Below are 26,063 nucleotides of genomic sequence, written 5' to 3'. Positions count from 1 at the left end.
TTTAGGTATGTCGTAGTATTGTAGATTTTCATTCTTTACCCATATATGAGTATCATTATTATCTAATAGGGATGTGTTTGCATAGCGACATTGTGGAATATCAGGATGTTTAATGAATTTCTTGACAGCTCCGTCAAAGGGTTTGAGGCCCGGTATGGTACAGCCGGGCGTCTTTATGGTGAAAGTTTCTTCCTCCTCTGCTAGAGTATGACGAGCTATGGAAGACGTGGGAGTTTGTTCGTTAAGAAGAAGGATCGTTGTGGTGTTGTTGATCGTGAGGAGGAGGAAGGCGCCTCCGCATATGGTAGCCAGGAGAAATAGGTACCTGAACCGAACGGGAAACGAGCGCCTGCCTGGGCTCTTGGCCGACTGACCCATGCTGAAACAAAGTTAAACGCATGTTTGACGTATTTCTTCTCCTATCACAAATGTTATGAACATATTTAAGACACTATTTAAATCAAAGATGTAACGGCTAAATAATGTAATAATAAATAAATAAAAAACAGATTAAAATTACGGTTTTGCGATGAGAAATCTTTTGATTTACACTCTACATGGTTTCTCACTTTCCCCTAACACTTTAATTTTCTTCTAACCAAGCCTTTTTATCTACATCTACCACTACTCGTATTATTATTACACTCGAATACAATTTTTAGTTCTCTAATAGTAACAGCAACTATTAAAGAATGAAGCATCAAACAGGTAGGTACTCGTAAGTTTTACAACAAGTAACAATAGGAAGTTAGTTGGATGAATTTTGTTTCGTTTAGTAAAATACTTAAGATAGGCAAAATATTTAAAACATTTTGTGTAGAATTAGTGAAACGTAAAAATTCTAAAGGCAATTGAACAGTAATTCTGGAATTTGAAGCCCTAAAAATATACGAGTATATCGTGCTCTACCTATGAGGTTAAAAATAGAAAATCGTCAAAGAATATGGAATAAGAGTAGATCAGCTGCCATTACTTTATTTGTGAGAACCCTTTTTCCTCATTATGAAAAGTGTTCTCTGTAATTAATATTTTGATCTGAATTTTCATAATTTATTATTTTTATTAAATGGCTGTTATAAGTCTATGATTAAGTGGTAAAATAAGTAGTTAAAGAACTTCAGTTCATAAAAACTATTGACTATAATATGACTTACCTATAACAAGATTTATGTAGATAATTTTAACGATCACTAGAGGTGTTGAATAACTCTATTGAATTTAACAGAGAAACGACAACACTGTCCTTATACTTAATTCTTTTTAGTTCAATCCATCCATAGTGTACATTTAAGTCAATAAACATTTTCAATTCAGATATGTTATTGTGACCGGTCGTCATTTTTGTTTTTTTTTAATTCAACGTGCCCGAGTTGTCACCACTACTAGTTTGGAAACATTGGATCACATCGTCGACTAGTGTTATGAATACGAGCACTCGTGTTATTCGTGAGTTCGACGGATTGACGAGAAAACACTGGGACCAGGGATAAGGGCAGGCAGGTCGGAGGCTGCGCGCATGCGCCTCGAACCCAATAGAGGGCACATCCCCATCTATCTGTCGAGTATATTGCAATTTATAGAAATTGCTAAGGCTTCTGCTAAGCCTTGAGCCATATCATCGAGGGCTACTCAAACATGTCAAGTGGAATTACAAAAGCGCTTCGTGGCACTTTACAGCGGCTCTATCTTTCATTTTAGTAGTTAGGTACCTATGCTACGAGTAGTAGTTACGAATGCTTTTTAATTAAAAATGTTTTGGTTTATTTTTTGTTAATTGGCCATTTGTAAACACACGTTCATTACTAACGATTGCCTTTTTAAGTCTCGCGCAGGAACACCATTCCAGGTCGATATTAGCAGACTGGCACGTTCTGTTCCCGGGTATCGGCAGAAATAAACTTATGCCTTTCTGCTTCGTATAGTGAGACCGCGTCCTATCCAGCACTTCCTCGTTACTTATCGCGTTTAAGTTGATAAGATCAATAAGTGTTTCGTGTATGTCGAAGGCTGTCGTGAGACGACGACTATTCGTTTTCAAGTTCTCATATGCTAATGGATATTTCTCACTAAACGTCGGCGGCACTAAAATGCTCGCAATAGGTAGTCGCTGTTCGAATTCGCTTCTTTTTGTCAAATGTATATCGCCGTATTTTATACCACGGTCACTTATCACAAAAACAAATGTCTCATTTAAATACCCTTCGTCATTCAACTTTCGAAGAAACGATTCATAGTCTTTATCTAATAAATTGGGAAAATTAAGTTGTTTCCGGCTTATAGATGACTCCCAAAGTAATGCAAACAATTTAGATGGAGACAAAATTGATATTAGATTGTGAATGAATTTTAAAACGACCTTGTAGTAGTATTCGTCACCCATGCAGACGGACTCCTGTCTATTACTCTTTAACGTATTTTCTTTCAAAAAGGGATGTAAATAATAATCTGTTGGCTTGTCAGCGAAACCAAATTTTTTTGTCTTGAAAATGCCGGATTTTGTTGTATCTTCTGCAAGAACGGTGTAATAGCCGGAATCTTTGAATCTTTCCCAAATATAAGGGCAGTGGTCTAGGGTCGTCCGGGCGTTGGGCCAACACGTGTGGTTCAGCTCCTGGGTGCTCATGCCAACGATGGCCGGCATCATGTTTCGGAAAGTGTTTCCTGCAACTATATTGTAGCCAAACAATTCAATACCCTCTTTTTCCTTGACCAAATTTGACGTATATTTCATAGTGCGATGAAAATTTAACCTTGATATAGAACTCAGTCCTAATACCACTACATTATACTCCGACTGATTGTCTAGCGATCTGAAAGGGCTTGGTCTTTGATGTGTGAACGGCTTTTTCACAGGGAAGACGAACATTTCGTCATAAATAATGTTCGCTCTATAGCTGCAAACAATTTCTATGAACTCGTGCTTTATCAATAGTGGATCGCTGAAACAAACACAGCCTAAACTTGAACTTTCGTTTCTCACATCATTTGAAAGTGCTGTTAATTTTCTATAACAGCATTTAAAATTCGAACTATTTACAGCGTGATAGTAACGTAAATTTTCTTTTATAATCCAAAGATGTGTCCCGTTATTTTTTATTAAAGGGTGCCGATTTTTTGGACATGGCTTTAAAGAAACTGGATACTGATACACATCCCAAATGGAGTTTTGGGAATAGGAAACATAAGGTATAGTGCAACCTTCATTTTTGATAATATATTTCTTGCCATTCCATTCCATATTCTCGGAAGATTCTTGTGAAGTTTCATTGAGGAAAAGGATTGCGGCTGATGTAGTTTGACTCAGATGAACTCTTAACAGAATAACAAAAGAAATTATAATGCTAGTTATCATAATTTGTACACTTAGATTTAAGATTTTGTCGTAAATATTCCGATTTATATTATTTTTAATTTAATTTTCAAGTTACGTTACGAGAATTAGCTGCTGAATGTGAACTACTGTTTAAAATAGCTTTATTAACCAACTACGATGATCAACTAACCTGTCCACTAGGAACGTCGCCTAATCTTGGGTTTGTTTTGGAGATTCTCCGAGTTGCACAAATGCGGCAGTCAACACCGGATGGTCACAGCGAAAACGTTCCGAAAGTTGTTTTCAAACATTTCGTGTTTTGAACTTTAATTGCTACTTTAATGGGCTTGTTAGTGTTTGCAAACCATAGGTACATGGTGTGTGGAGGGTTTTTTAAAACTAACCACTGCAATCGTTAACCGAGCGAGCGCGCTGCACCACGGAAGCAGTTAGTCGATGCTATTTTTATTTTTCTGATAAACTTTAATAGGTCCGCAGCCTTTGAGCGCACGAAAGGTTTTAATCAACCGGTCCCTAGACTGAATCTAGGTAATTACGTAAGGGTTGATTTGTTCCATAATTGACGCTGTATCATTCCGTAATCTTAGGAATATTAGAGGGGCGAGTAAACTACATAGTTTCATTATAACGGATCCGAGATTAGTTTGGGTTGGATAAATTAAGGTATTTTATGTTGTTCAAGATTTTGATTCCAATATCATAACAAGATTTAGATATTGCAAACTAGAATTGACTCTATGTTGTTAAAGAAAATCCGTTTTTTGGGTGGCACGTGTCGGCAATAGAGCCTTCTAAATATTCATCAATGTTTGGCTGTCAAGACTTATTTAACCTCTTAAGGCGGCGACATGCTCCGTTTTAGATCTCACTATCACTTATGGTGAGAATGAGGTCAAAAAGATTTTATCTCGGAAATTTTCAAGTAGGTAGGTACACTCGTTTGATATTCACAATCGTTGGCATTTTTGTCACCGTAATTGATAATGAATGGATTAATGCCCATGAAACAGTTAGGTATCAAAATATTGACTCTATTTTACTTACAAGGGATGATAATATATGCATATGGAAGTTATTTTAATTAAACACACAAAACACATCTTCACCAGTTAACTTAAATACAATCACGGGTTAACTAGCTCAATTTTCTTTTAAAACAAAAACAATAACAACATTGTTGAAGATGTTTTACTTGAAACAAAATATTCTATTGTAACCTGAATCATGTTTTGTAGCATGGTTATGCATGGAATTTGTAAACAGTACCGACCTATAGAGGTATATTCATTAAAATTTTTTTTTAATACATTCATTGTCGGTCACAGCTGATAGTTACCCTCATTGATTTTATAAGTAGGTGTTTAGTGACGCTAAATACGTGTAAAGATTCTTGCTCTACTCTACATTAACAGCACAATCTTTTTAACTTATTTATTATTAGTAGGACTACATGGATGATTTATAGTTGACCAACAGCAAGAGGGCCAAGCAAAAAAGGGATACTTAGGGGACTTTGAAAGTATGTAACCCTAAGTAAATTAAAATTTACAACTTTCAAGAGTGTAGGGGAGAGTGGGCCGCATCACGCATGCGTGCCGGCGCCGGTGACGGCGAGTCGCGTTTCACCTCTACACGAAATATACTCACACCACAAGACTTTCGTTCTTTTACATTTATTCAAACAGTTTTATTGTCCATTTGTCGCATAAAAGATATGAATGAGGACCACTTCGTTCTCTCTCGAGGTAAGAAATTTTTATTATTTTACGATCAGGCTCCGTGGAAATGTTGGAAAATCGATAATTAAATAACATAACCTTTAGCTGGGTATTTTAATGTCACATCAGCAATACAAGGACATTGAAAATATGATTGGATTCGGTTATAATATGTTTTATTCAGTGTTCCTAGGAAAATATTGAATTCAAAAGCTTGTTCATACATCGGCTGTTTTGCTTATGGCATTTTTGGAACGCGTATCACCATGGTAGCGTTTATAGTGTAGGTACCTTTTTGAAAGCATTATGTAGGTAATAGGTATGTTCCGATCTTCGGACAGTCTAATTTGAGACAGTGATTTTATTGTAAACAGTATTGAGATCTTTAATCTAGTTTTACCGCAATGTATTAAACTCTACTAGTTGTTAAAGGCGGTATTGTATTATCATTTGCAGGTTCTAATCCTTCTGTTCCTGACCCTGATCCCGTGGCCGGGGCCGTCAGTCTTCAAGATCACCTGCTCACGTGACAACTCCAAAATCGTGCGGAAAGTCATACAAAACAAATGGCTCCCTGTTTTAGAAAGATTTCAGGTGAGTATTTAGGTGCAAACCTTTTGAAGTACATTTTCTTGTTCCTAATAGTTATAATTGGATTGACGCAAGTTGCTACTGGCTGAGGTAATACAAATATTATTCGTGTAGATTTTTTTTCCGGTAAAATTAGAGAATTGTTTGAAAGTACTAAAGGCTAACTTGAAGAATGATAAGAATTGTATATTATACACTTCAGAGATGTATAGCTTAACGGGTCCTCAGCATTTGCATTAGGCATAGCCTGGTCCGTTTTTAAAACAGAAAAGCGTTCCATGTGCATAATTCTGGAAGGAAGTCTGGAAACTCTAAGATGCATGAGCCTTGAATACCAAAGGGAACATCTGGAAAGTCTAAGATATGTTGAACCTCGGATTGGGGGACATCTATAGTAACTCTAGGATGCAATTAACCTTGAATTGTAAGATGTTTGAAACTCCAAGAAGCATGAATCTCGAATTGAAGGCATTTAGAAACTTCAAGACGCATTGACCCTCAAGTTAAGTGATGTTTTCAAGATTCATGTATGTATACTCGAATTGGGGGATGTCTGGTAACTATAGCAGAACCTAGCTTTTACTACCAGGTAAAGATCTTCGAATTGGGGGAGATCTGCAAACTCATAAATACACTGATGCCCGCTTTCACCATCAATCCCTAATTTTTAAGTGAAACCTCTATGAAAACAAAATTCCTGTTATGTTTTACCATAGGGGTCACTTAAAAATTAAGGACAGTGAAAACGTGCATGAATCTCTAACTGGGGTGACTCCAAGATGAACTTGGCTTTTATTCCCAGGTGAAGTGCGTTAATCTAGCTTTTGTTCCCAGGTGAAGCTACCCCTGGAGTGTCCATTCCACCCCGCACGCGATATCTTCGCGCCGCAGCACGCCGCCAAGCTGCAGCACCGGCCGTCGCAGTGGACGTGCGCCTTCTGCGGCAAGTCGTTCTACGAGGAGCGACACCTCGACACGCACTTCGACCAGCGACACAAGAACCAGATTAACAAGGTCATTGTACGTTACGTTGATTGTTACACGGTTTAGTATTTGTGAGAAGGATGGACACTTCGTTCAAGCGTTAGTAGGACTCGTTATAACGTCCGGAGGGCACATCAAGCTAAATCCCTTAGCATCTTATGCAAGTGCTATTTTTGCATCAAAAATGTAGAGTCTGATATGCTTTCGAGAGTATTTACGGCCAAAGCTTTGCGGGTGCTGACTTCATTAGGGGTCCCCTTAACCGAATACACCTCATACAGTTCAATAAGAGATTTATACTAATGCTCAAATTATGCATGCAGATGAGTATGCTTATTTCCACTTCACGATCACGATGTTTGATTTTTTACACTGTTTTGTACTTGATGCTCAAATACACATCATATTGTATTTTCTCTTAAACTCGAATATACCCAATATTCGAGAAATAAATGACTTAAATGATGTCTCAGGCGGAGGACGCAGTATGTCTGGCGGACTACTGCGACATCATGCGGTGCCAGGTCCTGGTGGCGCACGGCCTCCTCAGCGGCGGCGGCGGACCAGGCACCGATATTGAGGTATTATTTTTATTTACATGTTTATGGATGTATTGTACACACAAACAAAATTGTTAGCGATAGGTTATTTTGAGCTTCCTTTACCTTGGAATACCATTTGCCCTTGATTGAAAAGTACAAGGATTATTTCCGTGGGCAAATCTTTCATGCTTTTCTCCACAAACACGTCACTGTTTGTGAATAAAAAATATCTTTATTCTGTTCAGCGTCTTGCGTTGAATCAGAGTAAATACAAATGAGTAGGTCATCTTCATAGGAACGCACGTGCGCGGTTTGTAAGTGAGCGCGTCAAATACGTATGCGGCGCACACGCACACACAAAATTTGGCGCACCTCACCGCTAATCACCGCTAAATTTTGTAATAGCGCTCGGTGCGTTTCTATGAAGATAACCTACTCATGTGTATTTACTCTGGTTGAATTGTATGACCTGGATTCCGATGCCAATAATTTTTTTTCTTGACTACGGTTATGTTACAAGGTGTGGCAAGACCTGGAAGCGGCGAGAAAGGCGCTCGCCCCAGCGGCAACTCGGAGCGTGGCGCGAGTGCCGCAGCGGAGACGAGCGCGGGCGAGGCCCGAGCCGCCGCCCGCGCAGTCTATGAACCCGCCCCGCGACTGCCCATCTAACGACCCAGACGCTGATGAGCCAGGTATACTATTGTAACTAGGTGTGGCAAGACCTAGAAGCGGCGAGTCTTAGTGCCGCAGCGGAGACGAGCGCGGGCTAGGCTTAGCCGTCGCCCGCGCAGTCTATGAACCCGCCCCGCAACTGCCCCTCCAACGACCCAGAATCTGACGAGCCAGGTATACTTATGTCTCTAGCTGTGGAAAAATCTAGAAGCGGCGAGAAAGGCGCTCGCCCCAGCAGCAACTCGAAGCATGGCGCAAGTGCCCCAGCCGAGAAGAGAGAGCGATCCCGCGCAATCCACGCACCCCGATTGCCTGCGCAATCCACGCACCTGCCCCGCGACTGCCCTTCCAACGACCCAGACGCTGATGAGCTAGGTATACTTGTGTCTAGGTGTGGCAAGACCTGGAAGCGGCGAGTCTTAGTGCCGACCCCAGCCGCCGCGTGCGCAGTCCACGCACCTGCCCCTCCAACGACCCAGACGCTGATAAGCCAGGTATACTTATGTCTCTAGGTGTGGAAAAATCTAGAAGCGGCGAGAAAGGCGCTCGCCCCAGCAGCAACTCGAAGCATGGCGCAAGTGCCCCAGCCGAGAAGAGAGAGCGAGCCCGCGCAATCCACGCACCCCGATTGCCTGCGCAATCCACGCACCTGCCCCGCGACTGCCCTTCCAACGACCCAGACGCTGATGAGCCAGGTATACTTGTGTCTAGGTGTGGCAAGACCTGGAAGCGGCGAGTCTTAGTGCCGTAGCGGAGACGAGCGCGGGCGAGGCTTAGCCGCCGCCCGCGCAGTCTATGAACCCGCCCCGCGACTGCCCCTCCAACGACCCAGGTATACTTGTGTCTAGGTGCGGCAAGACCTAGAAGCAGCGAGTCTTAGTGCCGTAGCGGGGACGTGCGCGGGCGAGGCTCGAGCCGCCGCCCGCGCAGTCTATGAACCCGCCTCGCGACTGCCCATCTAACGACCCAGACGCTGATGAGCCAGGTATACTTATGTCTTTATTAAAAATCTAGAAGCGGCGAGAAAGGCGCTCGCCCCAGCAGCAACTCGAAGCATGGCGCAAGTGCCCCAGCCGAGAAGAGAGAGCGAGGCCCGAGCCGCTGCCCGCGCAATCCACGCATCTGCCCCGCGACTGCCCTTCCAACGACCCAGACGCTGATGACAACCCACCAACACCCATGGCCATGCCAACCTTGCGGTAGCGGTGCGCGCATTCCACGCAACCCCCCTTCAACGACCCAGATGCTGATGAACCAGGTTCAGGTATCTCTCAAAGACATCATTTCAATACGAAAAAATAGATACGAACATTCTGTGCTTTTCGGTTGTAGTCTGTCATATTTATGAAGTCTGCATACCTTGTGAAAGTTTTCGTTCAATTCAATCCTGATTTTTGATTGATTTATTGACATACTGCTTCTTCATCAAGCCTCCAAAATTTTAAGTTTTTGCTGAAGACGTAGTACCCACCTCTTCAAAATCTAGAATTCTAGAGCATGTCGATTCCCGAGTAATGGCATGTTCAAAAGCTTTTTTCTTTGTTATAATTTTTGAGTATTTTATTCTTTACGCAGACGACTTATTTTAAAATAATCAGTATCGTATGTGGATTAGAGGTGGGCGCCACGCCGGCGCGCCGCCGCCGCCGCGAATTTTTTCACGCCGCCGCCGCCGACGAAAAGCTGTCGGCGCGCCGATACTGATACTGTACAAACTATTTGAAATTTATTCCTCTCCTATACTTGTGTTTCAAACGCAGAAGAACAATTTTTTTATTGAGTTGAGCGGCTATTCTAGTTCAATAAAGTCCTAGTATCACTGCGACCGGTACCGATCTATTGTGATCGCCGCTATTTTCCTTACAGTTCGCCTCCGAGTCCTGCATCCATTAGGAATTGCAGTATCTTTTGGGGGGCGATATGTTTTACATCTTGTAGGCTTAGGATGTGTTTTCCCAGGTGTAAGCTCCGCTTGCGCATGAAAGGTGCGCAGTCCGTGGGAATGTGTAGTGGCGTTTCATCTGCCTCTTGGCACATCCTGCACGTTCTTGATTCGGACAGTCCCATGGTGGACAAGTGCTTGTTTAAGCTGCTGTGTCCAGTGAAGGCTCGAACTAAGATGCGCATTTTGATCCTACTCAGTCCTATGATCTGCTTAGAGCATTTTCGGTCATAGGCTTATAAAAGAGCTTTGGAATCAGTTAATCCTAGCGTGTCTGACCATGCCTTAAAGGATTTGTTTAAGTAGATGTTCTCCAGGGTCATTCGAGCGAGACTTTTGGGAATGCCACAAAAGGGTTCTGGGCCATATTGTGTTCCCTCCGCTTCCGCTCTGGCCAGTTCGTCGGCATTTTCATTGTCCACGATTCCCGCGTGACCTGGAACCCATCTCAGCGTTACTCTGTTACGTTTTCCTAGGGTATTCAGTCGACTCATGCAGTTTTCTACCAACTTTGAGGTGATTAAGTTGGAGTTTAAGGCCATCAGCGCGGCCAGACTGTCTGAGCTAATGTAAATTATGTGGTTGGCATAATTTTTTCGCAGATTAGCTTCCGCACATTCAATAATGGCGTAAACTTCTGAAAGATAGAGGCAAATTTGCCCAGGCTTTGAGANGACAGACGGACAGACGGACAGACGGGCAGACGGACAGACGGACAGACCGACATGACGAAACTATAAGGGGTCCGGTTTTGCCATTTTGGCTACGGAACCCTAAAAAACGTACAAAATACTTTTTCTTTTAAATTTTATTGCAATTTGCAGAAGAGATGCAGCGCGCAGTCTGCTGGTACCTGAGTTGCGACCGATACTGGGAAGAGACGGCGCCAAGTGCAAGGGCGTTCCCCTGGCCCCTCCTGCTAGCGTTAGCCACTGGCTTAGCGCTGGCTCTCTGCATGTGCTACTACATAATATGGATTGTGTTCGAGTGAGTATTCAAATACTAACAATAGTAGTAGTATAGAGCAGAAGTGATGTCAGTTTTCCTTTGGCATACATGTAGAAAAGAAGAGATGAGAGCTCTTGAAATCATGTCATTGACTGTAGTCCAGTAGAATTAGCTTTAAATCGGAAATAATTCCTACAAAAGATTTTATTGTTTTAATGGCTTCATTGGTTGCCCATTAAGACTCTCCTAAGTTTTCGACTTCGACGGAGTTGTGCTTAAGTGGTGGGGGCCCCCAAAAGAGGCATTTTTTCGGTTTTCCGGTTATACCGCNCTACTACGCTAATTGAGGACGAAAGATGCAGGAGGACAAAGTGACTGACATAGCCCACAGAATCGCTAAAATCAAGTGGCAGTGGGCGGGGCACATATTTCTTAGAGCTGATGGCCGCTGGGGCAGTAAAGTTTTTGAGTGGCGACTACGAGCCGGAAGACGTAGCGTGGGCAGGCCTCCCACTAGGTGGACCGACGATTTGGGGAAGGTCGTAGGAAGTGCATGGATGCGAGCGGCGCAGGACGTCTTTCGGCTGAAACGAAAGAACTAACGCTAAGAGAGATGGCTAAAGAAATAGCCAAAATGGACCCTAGTAAAGCACTTGCATTTGTTCTGATCACCATGAAGTCCATGGTCTTGACAATGACCACACTGAGTGAGAAGAACCTCGCAAGTCTCTTAACTTTGGAAATGATCCATAAGGCTGGCAACTCGCCTAACGAATTCTCTTATCGCTCAATTAATCTGACATTTGTATTGTTAAAATTACGGAAAAGGATCATTCTTGCTCGTTTACTCCCTTGCCTAAGTATGACCCATGTAATATAGTATACCCGACCATAAGTAAACCACTGCTTTAGTGGCTCAAACCCCAACCAACTGCAAATCACCTGATTAGTCTTGACGACAGATACTAAAAAAGCAGATTAAAAAAAAAACCTAATGAACAAAGGTCAAACAAGGTCACGCCGCCGACGCCGCCGCCGCCGAGGTCAAAAAGTCGGCGCGCCGCCGCCGGCCAATTTTATATCGGCGCCCACCTCTAATGTGGATCGAACTCGTTTTATATCTTCTCCGCTCTATTTTCCAGAAGTAGAGGAGAAAAGAACAGAAGACAACGAGGGCGACGCGAACCAAACGGCGGAACTTTGCGACGCCGACACCGTAGAGTCATCTCTACCACCTGACAGCCGCCAGAAGCGCCTTGCCGACTTGCAGGCGGAGCGCGCCGCTTGCGACCCCACCAGGCTCCAAGGCCTCAAGATACGCTGCGAGAGAGTGGTGCACTCTTGCATCGCGACGCTTTTACTTCATTTAACGCAGCATCAGTTCACTGAACTTGAAGGTGAGAATTTTTTTACCCCCTAAATGCCCGCCGCTTGCGACCCCACTAGGCTCCAGGGTCTTAAGATGCGGTGCGAGAGAGAGGTGCACTCTTGCATCACGACGCTTTTACTCCATTTAACGAACAAAAGTTCAGAGAACTTGAGGGTAAAAAGTAGGGATGTTATGGATATGTAGTTTCGGTTATGGATACGGTTACGGATATAAAAATAATATACCGGTTTCGGTTACGGTTACGGATATTTTTTTATTTCGGATATCCGAAAGTTTCGGTTACGGTTACGGATATCCATAACATCCCTGGTGAAAATAATTTATTTTACCCCCTAAATGCGCGCCGCTTGCGACCCCACCAGGCTCCAGGGCCTCAAGATACACTGCGAGAGAGTGGTGCACTCTTGCATTGCGAAAAAACGGAACACGCTACACTCGTAGTAGTGTCGTAGGCTACGACGACTCGTAGCTTTGTAGCAGACTCACCAAAGCTACGAAAAAACGTAAATAAAAAAAAACGTAATAAAAAATTTTTTCTTTATTAAATTGTAAGTATGTACCATTTGCAGAAGAGATGCAGCGCGCAGTCTGCTGGTACCTGAGTTGCGACCGATACTGGGAAGAGACGGCGCCAAGTGCAAGGGCGTTCCCCTGGCCCCTCCTGCTAGCGTTAGCCACTGGCTTAGCGCTGGCTCTCTGCATGTGCTACTACATAATATGGATTGTGTTCGAGTGAGTATTCAAATACCTACTAACAATAGTAGTAGTATAGGGCAGAAGAGATGCAGCGCGCAGTCTGCTGGTACCTGAGTTGCGACCGATACTGGGAAGAGACGGCGCCAAGTGCAAGGGCGTTCCCCTGGCCCCTCCTGCTAGCGTTAGCCACTGGCTTAGCGCTGGCTCTCTGCGTGTGCTACTACATAATATGGATTGTGTTCGAGTGAGTATAGTAGTAGGCCGAGTGTACCGCTAATTTATTTGTATAGAAGGAGTGCGAGGAAGAAATAACAACGCAAAGTTACGAGTGATAGTCGCGTCAGCCGGTAGGTATAGTGAGCGAACGAGCGTCGTGCGCTCCGCGTCGTGCATAGGTTCGGACTAGTTTGAGGTGCGGCGGCGCACGCTCGGCCACGATCGCCGAACGCTCGGCTCGAACAACAGGCGGGCGCGGTGACGTAGTAAGCGGCACTCGCAGGCGGCGAGTACACTGTGCCGCGCCGCGATAGCTACTTCGCGCGATAGATGCGCGAAGCTATAATTCGACTTGTTGGCTACTACGCGTGTGTAAATATTTGTAGGATATGAAATGTTATTTATGTATGTGTATTTAAATGTAAATCGTGCGCTCCGCGTCGTGCATAGGTTCGGACTAGTTTGAGGTGCGGCGGCGCACGCTCGGCCACGATCGCCGAACGCTCGGCTCGAACAACAGGCGGGCGCGGTGACGTAGTAAGCGGCACTCGCAGGCGGCGAGTACACTGTGCCGCGCCGCGATAGCTACTTCGCGCGATAGATGCGCGAAGCTATAATTCGACTTGTTGGCTACTACGCGTGTGTAAATATTTGTAGGATATGAAATGTTATTTATGTATGTGTATTTAAATGTAAATAATAAATGTAAATGTGTTAATGTGTAAATAAGTGTAAATATGTTTTGTATGTAAATATTAATTACTTATATTTAATTTTATTATTTAAGGTTTTAGTTTAAGTTAATTATTTATTGTTGTTGACATTTACATAAATATAATGAGTAGCCTACAATAGTATGTATAAATGCGAAAGGCAATAAAAAGAGAAGATAACAAAATCTTTAGAATTTGACCATGGAATTCATGGATATCATGAAGGTAGGAGACAGACACATTTTAGATTGGACAGCGATATACCGCTTGATTAAAACAGACTTAAGTCTGATCACTATTTTCCTATTTTTTTTTGTAAAGTTAAGGCACAAATTCTCTAAAAGAACACAAAAAATAACCCAACAATTTTTTTTTTAAAAAAAGGTGACGTCATAGTTTTCCATTGCCATACAAAATCTACGACATAGTCGCGTTTTGAGAGCTTTTCAAAAGCATGTCATTGACTGGTGTTATCAACTAGCCTATTATTCTTCCATCTTCAGCTCAGAGGAAGGCAGCATAGCCGGCAGCGCGTCGGTTTCCATGACGACGCATTCGTCTCCCACGCGCGGCGAGCGGATGGCGGGCGACGACGCGCTCGACGACCCCGATGACCACTACATTTACGTCACGTACCCGCCGGAGCTTAAGCGCCGCCTGCTCGAGAGGTACGCTCGTAACACCATCACGCTTATCGTACTCACGCCGTTCATAAGGCAGACTCGTGTCGATTAATGACGGAGGATGAATAAATATTCTTTACGCCATTAGCCACTGAAATTGTAGGGCTACTGGCTCCAAAAGTACACTCTTTACCATCTCGTGTATACGCGTAGTAGGGACTCATCAGGCCGTTCATAAGGCAAATTAGTGTCGATTAATGAACAAGAATTAATGAAAGACCGATATTTCTACACGACAAAAAAAAATTGAAATGTAGAGCTAATGGCTCGAAAATACGCACATAACACCATCATGCTTCCTACTCACACCATTCATAACCCAGACTCGTGTTGATTACATTGAGGGTGACTAGAAATGTGGAACAACTGGCTCAAGACGACCTAGAGACGTACGCCCACAGCATTACATTTATATCGTCTTAAAGCTGTTCGTAAGTCAGAATTCTTCCGTCTTATGATGAATATTTCGAAGTTTACGTCACGTATCAGCCAGAGTTCAAGTGAAGCTTATTATGTATGAGGTACGCTCGTAACACCATTTGATATTTCGAAGGTACTTTGGTGTTGTATCCAACAGGGTCTAAAAGTTGTCGGTTGTTAGTTCGACTCGATTACATACCATGCACTTAACGTATTAAATACACAATGAATACCTGAAACACCGTAGAAACACGTATAGAAAATAGTATCCACCTCACTTTAGAGTCCTTAGTTAATTGAAAATTATAAATCTTTATGGATGAGCCCTATTGGTGTTAGTTCTTTAGACATTTATTTTATGATATTATAATCATAGATTTATACTATTTACCGGTTCGACTTCAATTTTATATTATTCTAACGATGTCTACATTTCTGATTTAAGTGTCTACCTGTATTATTCAATGTTATTTGTGTGTAGTAATAAATGTCGTTTGTTTTAGCTGCTACAATAGAACGACTCGACTCTGAGAGTGGACGCGCCCGTGACGCGTCGCGCATGCGTAATTCGTACCACCACAAGTAGTGTTAACGTAGTTTAGCATCACGAACGATATGTCAACCGATCCTGTACGTTCTTGTATCGACAAAATACATTATTCAACACATTCAGCATTCTGAAAAGCAGATTTGAATAAAAATATTTCACTAATAGGTGCTCTGATTATTTAAATGAAAGATTTAAAGATGTTTAACAAAACTTCTGTTTTATTTAAATGTAGTTTGTCGATGTAAGAAGTTATAATTTCACGATGGTTATTATAACTAACAAGTCAGTCAGTACTCAATCAAGCTGAAATTTTATTTAAATATTTTTTATAATGATTATGAATTGAAAATGTCATTTCGGTGCATTTAAAATAATTTGAATAGTTACACTTTTGATATAACTCAACTTAATGTGACTAACAACTGAAATTTCAGCTCTTGAAATTAAATAGAATTACTCAATTCAACGTAGAAAATAAATCTAGTCAATGAATTCTCATTTTGCAATAATGTTTTTTATTTAGTAAGGTGTAGCTACTATCCCCCTAGACGTAGTTTGCTTTTAAACAACTGGTGCCTAATTTTATCCCTAGTTTATACATATATTATAGTATATTTTCCTTTAGGTGGAACTATCCTGTAAGCTGTTGTACATACTGACGCGTGGTTTTCTATTTATAGATCCGAAGCAGTCAATTTTTAAATTTGTTAGCGATTTGATATTTATTGGTTTTTGTTACATGTTTTTTAATTATGACAAGTTTACACAATGTTTTTGTTAAAGCTTTCAAAGGTTAATAATGTGAATTAATTACTTGTTACTTTTTAATACTGGATAATCATGTTTTAAAACGTTTTAAATTGAATATGACTTAGACTAAAGGCAGCTTAGTTAGATAAAATTCACTCCGCGCACAAGTAACCGTAACAGTTTCCAATCTATCAAATTATGGTAATGTTTTAAATATGTATTTAGTTGTAATAAAACTCAAGCCTTTTTGACAACGAATATAAAGTAAGGATTCATTTAAAATTGTTACTAACATTCAACTTTCCAATTACCTATTACATTGAATTAATTATTTTGGGATTTATTCAGTTTTCGAAATTACATTCAAGTTACGTGTGTGGTTACTTTATTACTATTGTGTGGCTGACGGTTAATAAGAGGCAGTTACGGTTACAAGTAAAGGTGAGTTTTGGGGTCAGGGCAAGGAATTTGGGCGCTTTTGTCACGCGTGATGATGTGATTAGCAAAATACTAAATTGTAATTGTATATAAATGTAATTTTTCACTAAACAATGAATCTATCTTATTAGATAAAGATTAAAACGATAATCTAATATCCAAATAAAAGTTCTGTAATAAAAGTGTAATGTATATTTAGATATTATGCAACACATTTACAAAGGCTGATGCTAGTATACATTGATTTATAAATGTAACATTGAAGTACATTATTTACAAGATCTCATAATTTTTTATAAGATACTAGCATCAGCACTTTGAATATTATTAACCCAAAGGTACAAGCGACTAGAAAATTAATTGACTTATTAAATTGACCGCTTTTTCTCTGTTTGTAAATGCTTCAAAGAGACTGAAGGTAAAGCATAATTAGGCAAAATATACCTATTACAATTTTCAAACTCACGTAATCTTCTATATTCATGAGCACCTTCCATTTTGTTTGTTTATAAGATGTAACATAAAATGTTTGTTAAATAAAATTCTGAGATAAAACGACTTTACCTATTTATTTAAAATGTTTACAAATTCGCAGTCTTCAAATAATTAAATGTACAAAATCGAAGAATAACTTATCCTAATAACAATATAGCTTCTAAAATCCGTAGCAGCATTAAAAGACAATAAAATGTTATATTAATAATACAGTAATACATACACATAAATATAAAGATAAACAAGAGTTGGTGTCGATGTCGAGGTAATCTGTTAATATTATTAACATTCTATACAACATAAATGCTTGTCAAAATCAAAGTACTGATTAATTGTCATTGGGATTATTTAACAGACAACATTTAAATTATGTTTTGTTTTTGTTTTGTAGATAAAAATCCGTTAAATGCATTTTTTTGCGAATGTCACCGCAATCGATTGGGGGAATGTTAATTTGCCCGTAAATTACCCGTGACTATAGTGATACCTATTTATCGAATATAACAACAAAACTATCTACAACAAAGGCACATACATTTGACCTTTACCTTGGCCACATATAGGTACTTGACGCCTTTCCACATGTTTTTCCCTTCTAAGAGGCACTTACAGTGTCATTTTATCGAATTTACAACAACACTATCTACAAAAAGGGCACATACAGTGACATACACACTAATTGCTTACTTTGGGGCTAGATGGCGCTGTGTGAGATTGTCCAAAGATATTTATTATTTATTTTATTTATCGAATTATACAAGAACACTATCTACAACAAGGATGAGGCTTTACCTTTGTCACACGTACTTGACACCTTTCCACATGTTATTCCCTTCTATGAGGCACTTGCAACCGCAGCCGGTGGGACACGTGTCGCGCTCCGAGAACCTGAAAATAAGATTTGATGTGTTACACTTTCATTCATAACTAATTCATTCACAAAACTCGGTCTTTTTTTTTTTTTTTATCTACAACGAGGAAGCTCTTGGCCTGTATCTCACCTGATGGTAAGTGATGATCAGGCCGAAGGTGGAAGCGAGCTTCACCCGGAATCCTCAACCACAGAGGGATTGGCTATCTTACCTCTAACTGCCGGAACACAACAATACTGTTAACATTGTTGTTATGGCGACAGACTTAGGTAAGATGGTGGTAGCTAGCCAGGCGGACTTGTAACAAGCCCTACCACCAACCAAACCGAACAGAAAATTCTGCCCCCACTGGGAATCGAACCCGGGACCTCTGCGTCGGAATCAGGTGGTCTAACCACTAGACCTAGACCACAGAGGCGGTTAAACTCTTTATTCTTTAAGGTAACAGAACCCTAAAAATTAGGAATTTCAAGATCGGTCTAGAAACACTGACATACAACCGAAGTAAATAAGTTTAGTTACTCGTACCTTCACCTAAAAAGATGTTCAACGTGCGCGTGAAAACCGACCGTAATGCAATAAGTTCGAGATCAGAATGAAGTATAGTTTAGTTTAAAGTCATTTGAGGTTTGACTAGTCAAACCCCGATTTCATTCAATTGAGTTTCGACGTTTGCCTGACCAAATTAGTTACTCCTAGGTTTGACTAACATTCTTTAGTCAAAGGCCGAAATGTTTGGGCGTTGACTAAGACTTCTAGTCAAACCTGAGGATTGACTAGTCAAACCTAGGAGTGCCGGAACTTCGAGGTTTGACTATAACACATACACAAAACTCGGTCTAAATCAAACCGGAGAGCACACAAACTAGTTGACAGGATCTGGTTTTCCAGATCTACTCAAATGGTCACACAAGCCGTTATTTGCACCAGTATCAGCTATCTACACCAGTAACATAAAAGACTATTCCTTTCTCTCGTTTCCACCTCTGCAACTCCTGTGTAGCCAGGATCTCCAGATTGACCGCCAATAAAAAAAAACATTATCTACACTAGTAGTCATATTTGTACAAATGGATCTATGATAATGTCATCTACATAATATACTACTCTTACATCGCATGTTCACAGTAGGGGCAGACGCAGGCCGAGGGTACACATGGTACATTTTTTATGTCACCTGGCCTCTCAAGTTGACTGTGAAATGAATGGTTTTCTGCAAATGGATGTCTGATGAAGTCACTGCGTTACATACCACATGGCCCCTCTGTGCACATTTCGCTTATCCAAGTAACTTGAGTAACAATCGTGTGGCCGTTATGACGATAACATAAACGCCCGTCTATTTTAATTCAGTCGCATTTACATCTTTAAACCTATCACATGTTTTACGGTTTTCCACCTTCTAAAGTGCGGTACTGTGGACTTTAATTTATAATAACGTGGACATTATGTTATAACAGTACATTGGTAGGTGACCCTGACGTGTTTAAAACTTCAAACTCCACTATAAGCGCAAGCTAATCCTCGTACTCCAAGAGTACACACGGCACATCTCAGCGCCACTCGGCCGCAAGATGTGCAAGCCGCGCCCTTGGCCAGGCGGCCGCACCAACCACAATGCTAGATTTGGTTCTATCATCTACATAGCTTACCACTTCATCATATGAGCAGCATGGCCCGTGTCCACAATAAGCGCAAGCGCAGGCTAATCCTCGTACTCCAAGGGTACACACGGCACATCGCAGCGCCACTCGGCCGCAACTTGTACAAGCGGCGCCCTTGGCCAGGCGGCCGCACCAAGCACAAATATCATCTACATAGTTTACCACTTCATCATATGCACAGCATGGCCCGCGTGTCCACAGTAAGAGCAAGCGCAGGCCAGCCCTCGGACTCCAAGTGTACACACGGCACATCTCAGCACCACTCGGCCGCAACTAGTGCAAGCCACGCCTTTATACAGGGGGCCGCACCAACCACAATGCTAGATTTGGTTCTATCATCTACATAGCTTACCACTTCATCATATGCGCTGCATGGCCCGCGTGTCCACAATAAGCGCAAGCGCAGGCCAGTCCTCGTACTCCAAGTGTACACACGGCACATCTTAGTGCCACTCGGCCGCAAGATGTGCAAGCAGCGCCCTTGGCCAGGCGGCCGCACCAACCACAATGCTAGATTTGGTTCTATCATCTACATAGCTTACCACTTCATCATATGAGCAGCATGGCCCGCGTGTCCACAGTAAGCGCAAGCGCAGGCCAGTCCTCGTACTCCAAGTGTACACACGGCACATCTCAGCGCCACTCGGCCGCAACTAGTGCAAGCCGCGCCCTTGGCCAGGCGGCCGCACCAACCACAATGCTAGATTTGGTTCTATCATCTACATAGCTTACCACTTCATCATATGCGCTGCATGTCCGGCATGTCCACAATAAGCGCAAGCGCAGGCCAGTCCTCGTACTCCAAGTGTACATACGGCACATCTCAGTGCCACTCGGCCGCAACTTGTAGAAGCGGCGCCTTTGGCCAAGCGGCCGCACCAACCACAATGCTAGATTTGGTTTTATCATCTACATAGCATACCACTTCATCATATGAGCAGCATGGCCCGCGTGTCCACAATAAGCGCAAGCGCAGGCCAGTCCTCGTACTCCAAGTGTACATACGGCACATCTCAGTGCCACTCGGCCGCAACTTGTAGAAGCGGCGCCTTTGGCCAAGCGGCCGCACCAACCACAATGCTAGATTTGGTTTTATCATCTACATAGCATACCACTTCATCATATGAGCAGCATGGCCCGCATGTCCACAATAAGCGCAAGCGCAGGCCAGTCCTCGTACTCCAAGTGTACACACAGCACATCTCAGCGCTACTCGGCCGCAACTAGTGCAAGCGGCGCCCTTAGCCAGGCGGCCGCACCAGCCACATTCCGCCGCTAGGGACGGGCCAGGCGGCCGCGCGGAGGCCGACTCGTGCTTGCATCTGACTAGCTTCATCACCTGTAAGGAGTATTATGATGCTGTTAGCTGTTTTATACCCGCTAGAAGTACGAAGTAGAAGAACGTTGAAGTGTGTGTACTGGTTTTGGAGTTTGCAGTTGAGTGTCAATTTGGTAGATTAAAGCCCGTTTTCACCATCAATCCCTAATTTTTAAGTGAACCCTATGGTAACATATAACAGGAATTTTGTTTGCACAGGGGTCACTTAAAAATTAGGAATTGATGGTGAAAACGGGCATAAACCTATCTTTGTTAAAATTTACTTCAGTAAGTCATCGATTGATTGAAGTTACTATACATTTAAATAACTTTAGGTCATCATAATTCCAAATGTTGTTTTAAATATCTGATGTTAAGAGTACTTAAATGTTAAATTCTAAATTGAAATTCCACTAACCTCTGTTTTTCTGTACAACAACTGCCAACGATGTAGAATATCGGCATATGCGCGCTTGAAACAGTGATAAAGATGTACTGTGACTTCGTCCAATACGCAAGACGAAGTTTTCTCCGACTTTGAAACTGTTGAATCTGTGTAGAAATTCTCAGCTTCTGAACACGAATTACTTCTAAGTACAATAGGTAGCGTCCAACCATCTGCACTGATTTCACTATATTGATTTACTGTACTATACGGTGATGTGTTGTTGTTTCCCTGTAAAGAGAAAGTAAAAAATACTTCGATCAAGACTTATTATACATTCGATCATTAATAACATTGCATTGGTTCAAACATGCTACCCTGCAGAACACCATTTTATTTGCGTTTTATTAAGTAAGTTTAAGTTATTGGAGAAATTCAGGCTGAAATGTTACTAAGCAACTTTATTTCTTTACTTACACAACTTGAGGTACTGATGGTAGATTGTGAGCTAGAATTTCCTGTGTCGTTAAACACGGAAAAGGCGCAAGCTAGCATGGCTGCCATTTGGAGATCAGATGACTTGGCGTAGTGAGAGATTCTGTGAAACAATAAAATATTACAAGGTTTATTTTTCAAAGTAGGTATTAAAATGAAAAGTTCTGTTAGCAGTCTGCAAAACAGCGCAACACAGTTCAGCTTATGCTGCAAAGGACATTCGAATACGAAACGAGCTCAAAGTTAATTTGATTATTTGTCTTAAAATGTCAGTTACCAACAGCATAATAGGTATGTATAGTTCGTTTCATCCACGAAGACGCGCGGGGTCGATGGAAACGGGGGGTGCAGGGAATTTATCAAAGTCAAAGTCAAAATTTCTTTATTTGTTTAGACTAATAAATAGTTCTTACAAATCGTCATTTTGCTCTTAAGGAGCCTCTACATGTCTCATAATCTTTTTACCCTACCAGCGCTTCGAGACCAACATTTGGCAAGTGCTGAGAAGAAGCGCCGTAACAAACTCAGTCACCACTGTCTGCCGGTTAATATAAATAAATAGAAATAGCAGTAGTAGGTACATTCGATTCAGGTGATTTGATCCGACCAATCCGAGCGTCATTGTTGGCATTGGCTTGGCAGCGTTGCAATGAGGGTTTTCGCGATTGAAAAATCCGCCAGATGGCAATACGTAGACGCGAGGTCCAAATGCTGCGTGATTGGTGGATTTTGACATTTCTGTCAATGGCGATTTTTTCAATCGCGAAAACCCTCATTGGATAGTTGTCCGTGAGTGCGCGCGCAAACTACAATGAACACGCTCGAATTGGTCGGATAATGCTTCCCGCACCCCGCGCTTCCCTCGACCCCGCGCGTCTTCGTGGATGAAGCGAACTTATATCTAATTTACTACAGCTACTTAGCTCGCAATATAAATAACTTTAANATGCAATTGACGCGCCACTATGCCAGGGTTTTTATGTTCCTGGTCAGGCTATAATGTGAATTTGAACCCTATCCTAGAACTCACAAGGACTGCAGCAGGCTGCAGCACAGCGGGTGGCCGACCCAGCCCATGCTCTCCTCGCTAGAGGCCAAGTGATCCACGATGCGCGCACGCAGCGACCGCGCCGTCAGCGCCGCTAAACCCCACGCGTGTGCAAGTTCTGATTCGCCTTCTTCCGAGCATACTTTCGCGTTCTTCTCGCACATGTCTGTATAAAACAAATAAATAGTCAACATTTTGATAGTCCGCTGGCAACTTTTTTAACAATGAAAGTCTAATAACATATTATTATACAAGGAAGACTTTTGGACCCGTTACTGTTATATTAAAAAAAAAAAGTAGTTGGTAATAAAGAGCGAGGCTTATATGAGTACATAGTCTTAGTCATAAAGCTTCATTGCATCATGTTAGTACAATGCTATGTAATGTAAACTTACCAACAGGATTTTCAGCGTTGATGACGTATTTTTCAGCGAGGCTTCTATTGAGGAGAAACAGACTAGTGGCAGAGTAGAGGACGACGCGAGGTGATCCGATGCCCGATATACTGCCGCGGCTGCGCATACTGCCTGCGCGGCGACCTTGGGCCTTCTATAATACACAAAAATATACTTCAGATACTGATTTATTTCAGTTTAACCTAATAATGGGTAAATACTTTAGCGAAAATCATACCCATCTGTCTTGAAAATAAAACGTCGTGATAGAGTTGGACGGATGTCTGTGATGCAACTGCGGGAAGCCGGGAGCGTTGGTGGGGGACGGCGTAGTTGTCGCGTGAGGGGACACGGAACTATACCCCGTCCCGAACAGCGCTGGCGTGAGCGAAAGAGACGACATCGATCTAGGAGTTCCCGCTTCATGCTTCAGCGACAGTCGACGAGCGTTCGTCGGTCGGTTGAACACGACCAGAGTATCTACGCCACACCACTTAGCACCACACGTTCGAGGAAACGGTATACACGAGTCGCCTGCGTTTTCGCTCTCCGACTGACTCCTTTGACTGGACTTCATCGAGTCTGAGTCGTCACTTGTTTTTACTGGGATCTCATCCACAGATGTTGCTAATGTCTTCAAACAGTGCAATAGACATCTGCGGCCCTCTTTTTTCTTACGGAAAGCAGTCCTGTTGATAGCCTGAAGTATTTTGATAGTTGTTGTGCTATCGACATTGGTTCCAGATAACCAGGAAAACTTTGGTATGGTTTTTTCAGTTACATTTCTAGGGAACATGACTTGTAAGTTGGCAGTGTATCCATTTTTCTCTGAATGGATTTGACATGTTCTGGTATCAATGTTTATATCAGTAACTTCAATGTTAGCCATCTCACGGATAGATTCGAATTCTTCATCAATAGAGGTAGTACTTTTGTGGGACTCTTTATTCTGTAAGTAAAAACATATTTTTTTAAAGTAAAATTTATGAATCTTTATTTCAATAAATTATTTGAAGATTATACTCACTGTTTCCTTATTATCAGTTACAGAGAGGTCATTCGTGGAACCAGCAGTAGATGCATAACTTACAGCTGAAAAAGAAATGTAAATTTTTATACTTTCGGATTTTTAAATCATTTTTACTAAGTTAGCATACAATTTTGATAGATTAATTTGATTTGAAGTGGACTATACTCACTGTCACTGTTATTATCATCATCATACTCAGTATCATCAGGTAAATAGTGGTTGCACATTTTCAAGAGAGATGGGTGCATAGACCACACCCTAAGTGTTTGATCTCGGCCCCATGTGACCAGCTGATAGTTGGATGGTGAAGTGTTTGGTCTCCAAACCATTGTTTGCACTGTGTCAGTGTGTCCTACTAGTCTATGAGAGAGAGCCCCATTCACCCATATGCCAATAACTCCTGCTTGTTCCACTCTTGGCAAACCTCCCCAGCCAACTCCTATAGTCAACAGACCACTTCCAAATGGTGTATAAATTGCGCGCCAAACAGGAAAGTTGGTCATTATAACATTTTCTGGTCTCCTGGCATTGTTGATGTCAAAGAACTTTATACTGCCGTCATGACTGGAGGTGACCAATTGGTATTCATGATGAGGACTCCAGTCAACTCCATGGATTTTACATAAATGTGCAGAAATGTATTGTATAGGGGCAGTATGTTTTCTGTAGTCCCAGATCTTTATGTCACCATCATGGGCTGTGGCAACTATGTGTGCAGCTACTTTATTCCATTGTACTTGAGAAGCTCCAGCTAAAAATAATCACAAATTGATTATGAGATTTTTTTAAAATACAGACAGACATAATTATTTATAGCTCATTTAAAAGCTGAGTACTTACCAACAGCACATAATGAAAGAACTGGTTTTCTTGCATCTCTCAAATCCCAAAGATGGGTGAATGTGTCTATAGAACATGTTGCAATCAGGTTGTGATCTTGTCTGTGGAAATGAGTGTCGCTTACAACTCTTGTGTGCCCACGGAGTGATGTAACACAAGTTAGTTCATTACTCCCTCGCCATTCATATACATCCACTCTTTGGTTGCTCTGTAAATTATAATTATTTACCTAATTCAGTTTCATATTACATACATTACTTTAGTTTGCCAGATAAAATTGTTATTAAGTTTAAATAAACATTCATGCACTAAATCTAACCCTACCTTCTGACCAAAAATTGTATGTGTAACATGGTTGCAGTTTAGATAAGAGACAAATTAATGATTTGTTTACATACCGCAATAGCACACAGCTTCTGTCCGTGATACGATTGGCACCACTCGGCACCCGCTGCGTCGTACTTGCTGTGGCGAGGATATTTCTTCACTATGTCCCCGGCGTCCTCCTCCAGGTTTATCTGCTTGATAGCTAGCGACCTTCTGCCTGCCAACAGCACGTTGTTCCCCGAGTAATCTACAGACATCGCCGTGGCTTGCAACTCCCGGTACTCCCACTTCATTATCTCTGAACTCCAGTGTACCGACATATTTCTAGCAAAATTCACAGTGTAAAAACAAAATACAATTGTTAAAATCTTTGTGGAATAATTTTATCACTAAAATATCGCCCAAACATGATAAAAAAATGCACGCCAAACAAACGTCATGGCTTGACACTTGACATTGACAATCCGCTGGTTTCTATTTTGTTAAAGTCCGAAGCAAATTGCAGCAGCGTTGGTTGTGGTTGGTTGGTTAATTTATAAAAATTACAACCTGAATAGTTCCCGGCTGATTAAAAGAAATATAATTTGACCTTTGTCTTCTTCGCTTT

At 41.8% G+C, this 26,063-nt stretch overlaps 3 protein-coding genes across 6 annotated transcripts; 1 reads left to right on the top strand and 2 right to left on the bottom strand.

Annotated features, from left to right (window-relative positions):
- Positions 1-112: 112 nt before the first annotated feature.
- Positions 113-25,905, bottom strand: Wdr59 (WD repeat domain 59). Of its 2 annotated transcripts, none has more exons than XM_028310920.1 (12): positions 25,528-25,905; positions 25,130-25,337; positions 24,459-25,040; positions 24,287-24,351; positions 23,498-24,208; positions 23,260-23,413; positions 22,847-23,030; positions 21,799-21,919; positions 21,355-21,612; positions 20,731-20,957; positions 17,875-17,970; positions 113-379 (listed from the first exon to the last, which is right to left on the bottom strand). In XM_028310920.1, exons 1-11 carry the CDS (start codon positions 25,774-25,776, stop codon positions 17,880-17,882), a joined length of 2,850 nt encoding a protein of 949 aa, XP_028166721.1. In that variant the 5' UTR covers positions 25,777-25,905; the 3' UTR covers positions 113-379; positions 17,875-17,879. The 2 variants fall into 2 exon arrangements, with proteins under 2 accessions (XP_028166721.1, XP_028166722.1); XM_028310921.1 differs by lacking the exon at positions 113-379 and adding an exon at positions 16,508-17,242.
- LOC114357339 (uncharacterized) lies at positions 1,227-2,866 on the bottom strand. Its single transcript, XM_028310910.1, has one exon. The coding sequence runs from the start codon at positions 2,864-2,866 to the stop codon at positions 1,745-1,747; it is 1,122 nt and encodes a 373-aa protein (XP_028166711.1). The 3' UTR covers positions 1,227-1,744.
- On the top strand, positions 4,907-16,831 carry LOC114357347 (uncharacterized). Of its 3 annotated transcripts, none has more exons than XM_028310924.1 (9): positions 4,907-5,079; positions 5,509-5,646; positions 6,478-6,657; positions 7,101-7,208; positions 7,690-7,861; positions 11,874-12,128; positions 12,691-12,853; positions 14,250-14,414; positions 15,353-16,831. In XM_028310924.1, exons 1-9 carry the CDS (start codon positions 5,053-5,055, stop codon positions 15,378-15,380), a joined length of 1,236 nt encoding a protein of 411 aa, XP_028166725.1. In that variant the 5' UTR covers positions 4,907-5,052; the 3' UTR covers positions 15,381-16,831. The 3 variants fall into 3 exon arrangements, with proteins under 3 accessions (XP_028166725.1, XP_028166724.1, XP_028166723.1); XM_028310923.1 differs by lacking the exon at positions 12,691-12,853 and adding an exon at positions 12,899-13,061 and having other exon boundaries at positions 6,478-6,663; XM_028310922.1 differs by having other exon boundaries at positions 6,478-6,663.
- Positions 25,906-26,063: the final 158 nt, after the last annotated feature.

Source organism: Ostrinia furnacalis, unplaced genomic scaffold, assembly GCF_004193835.3.
Source record: "Ostrinia furnacalis isolate ACB-3 unplaced genomic scaffold, ASM419383v2 OfSCF3139, whole genome shotgun sequence".
NCBI lineage: Eukaryota > Metazoa > Arthropoda > Insecta > Lepidoptera > Crambidae > Ostrinia > Ostrinia furnacalis.
Note: the sequence above shows the minus strand (reverse complement) of the source record. Positions and strands in the feature narration are given on the sequence as shown.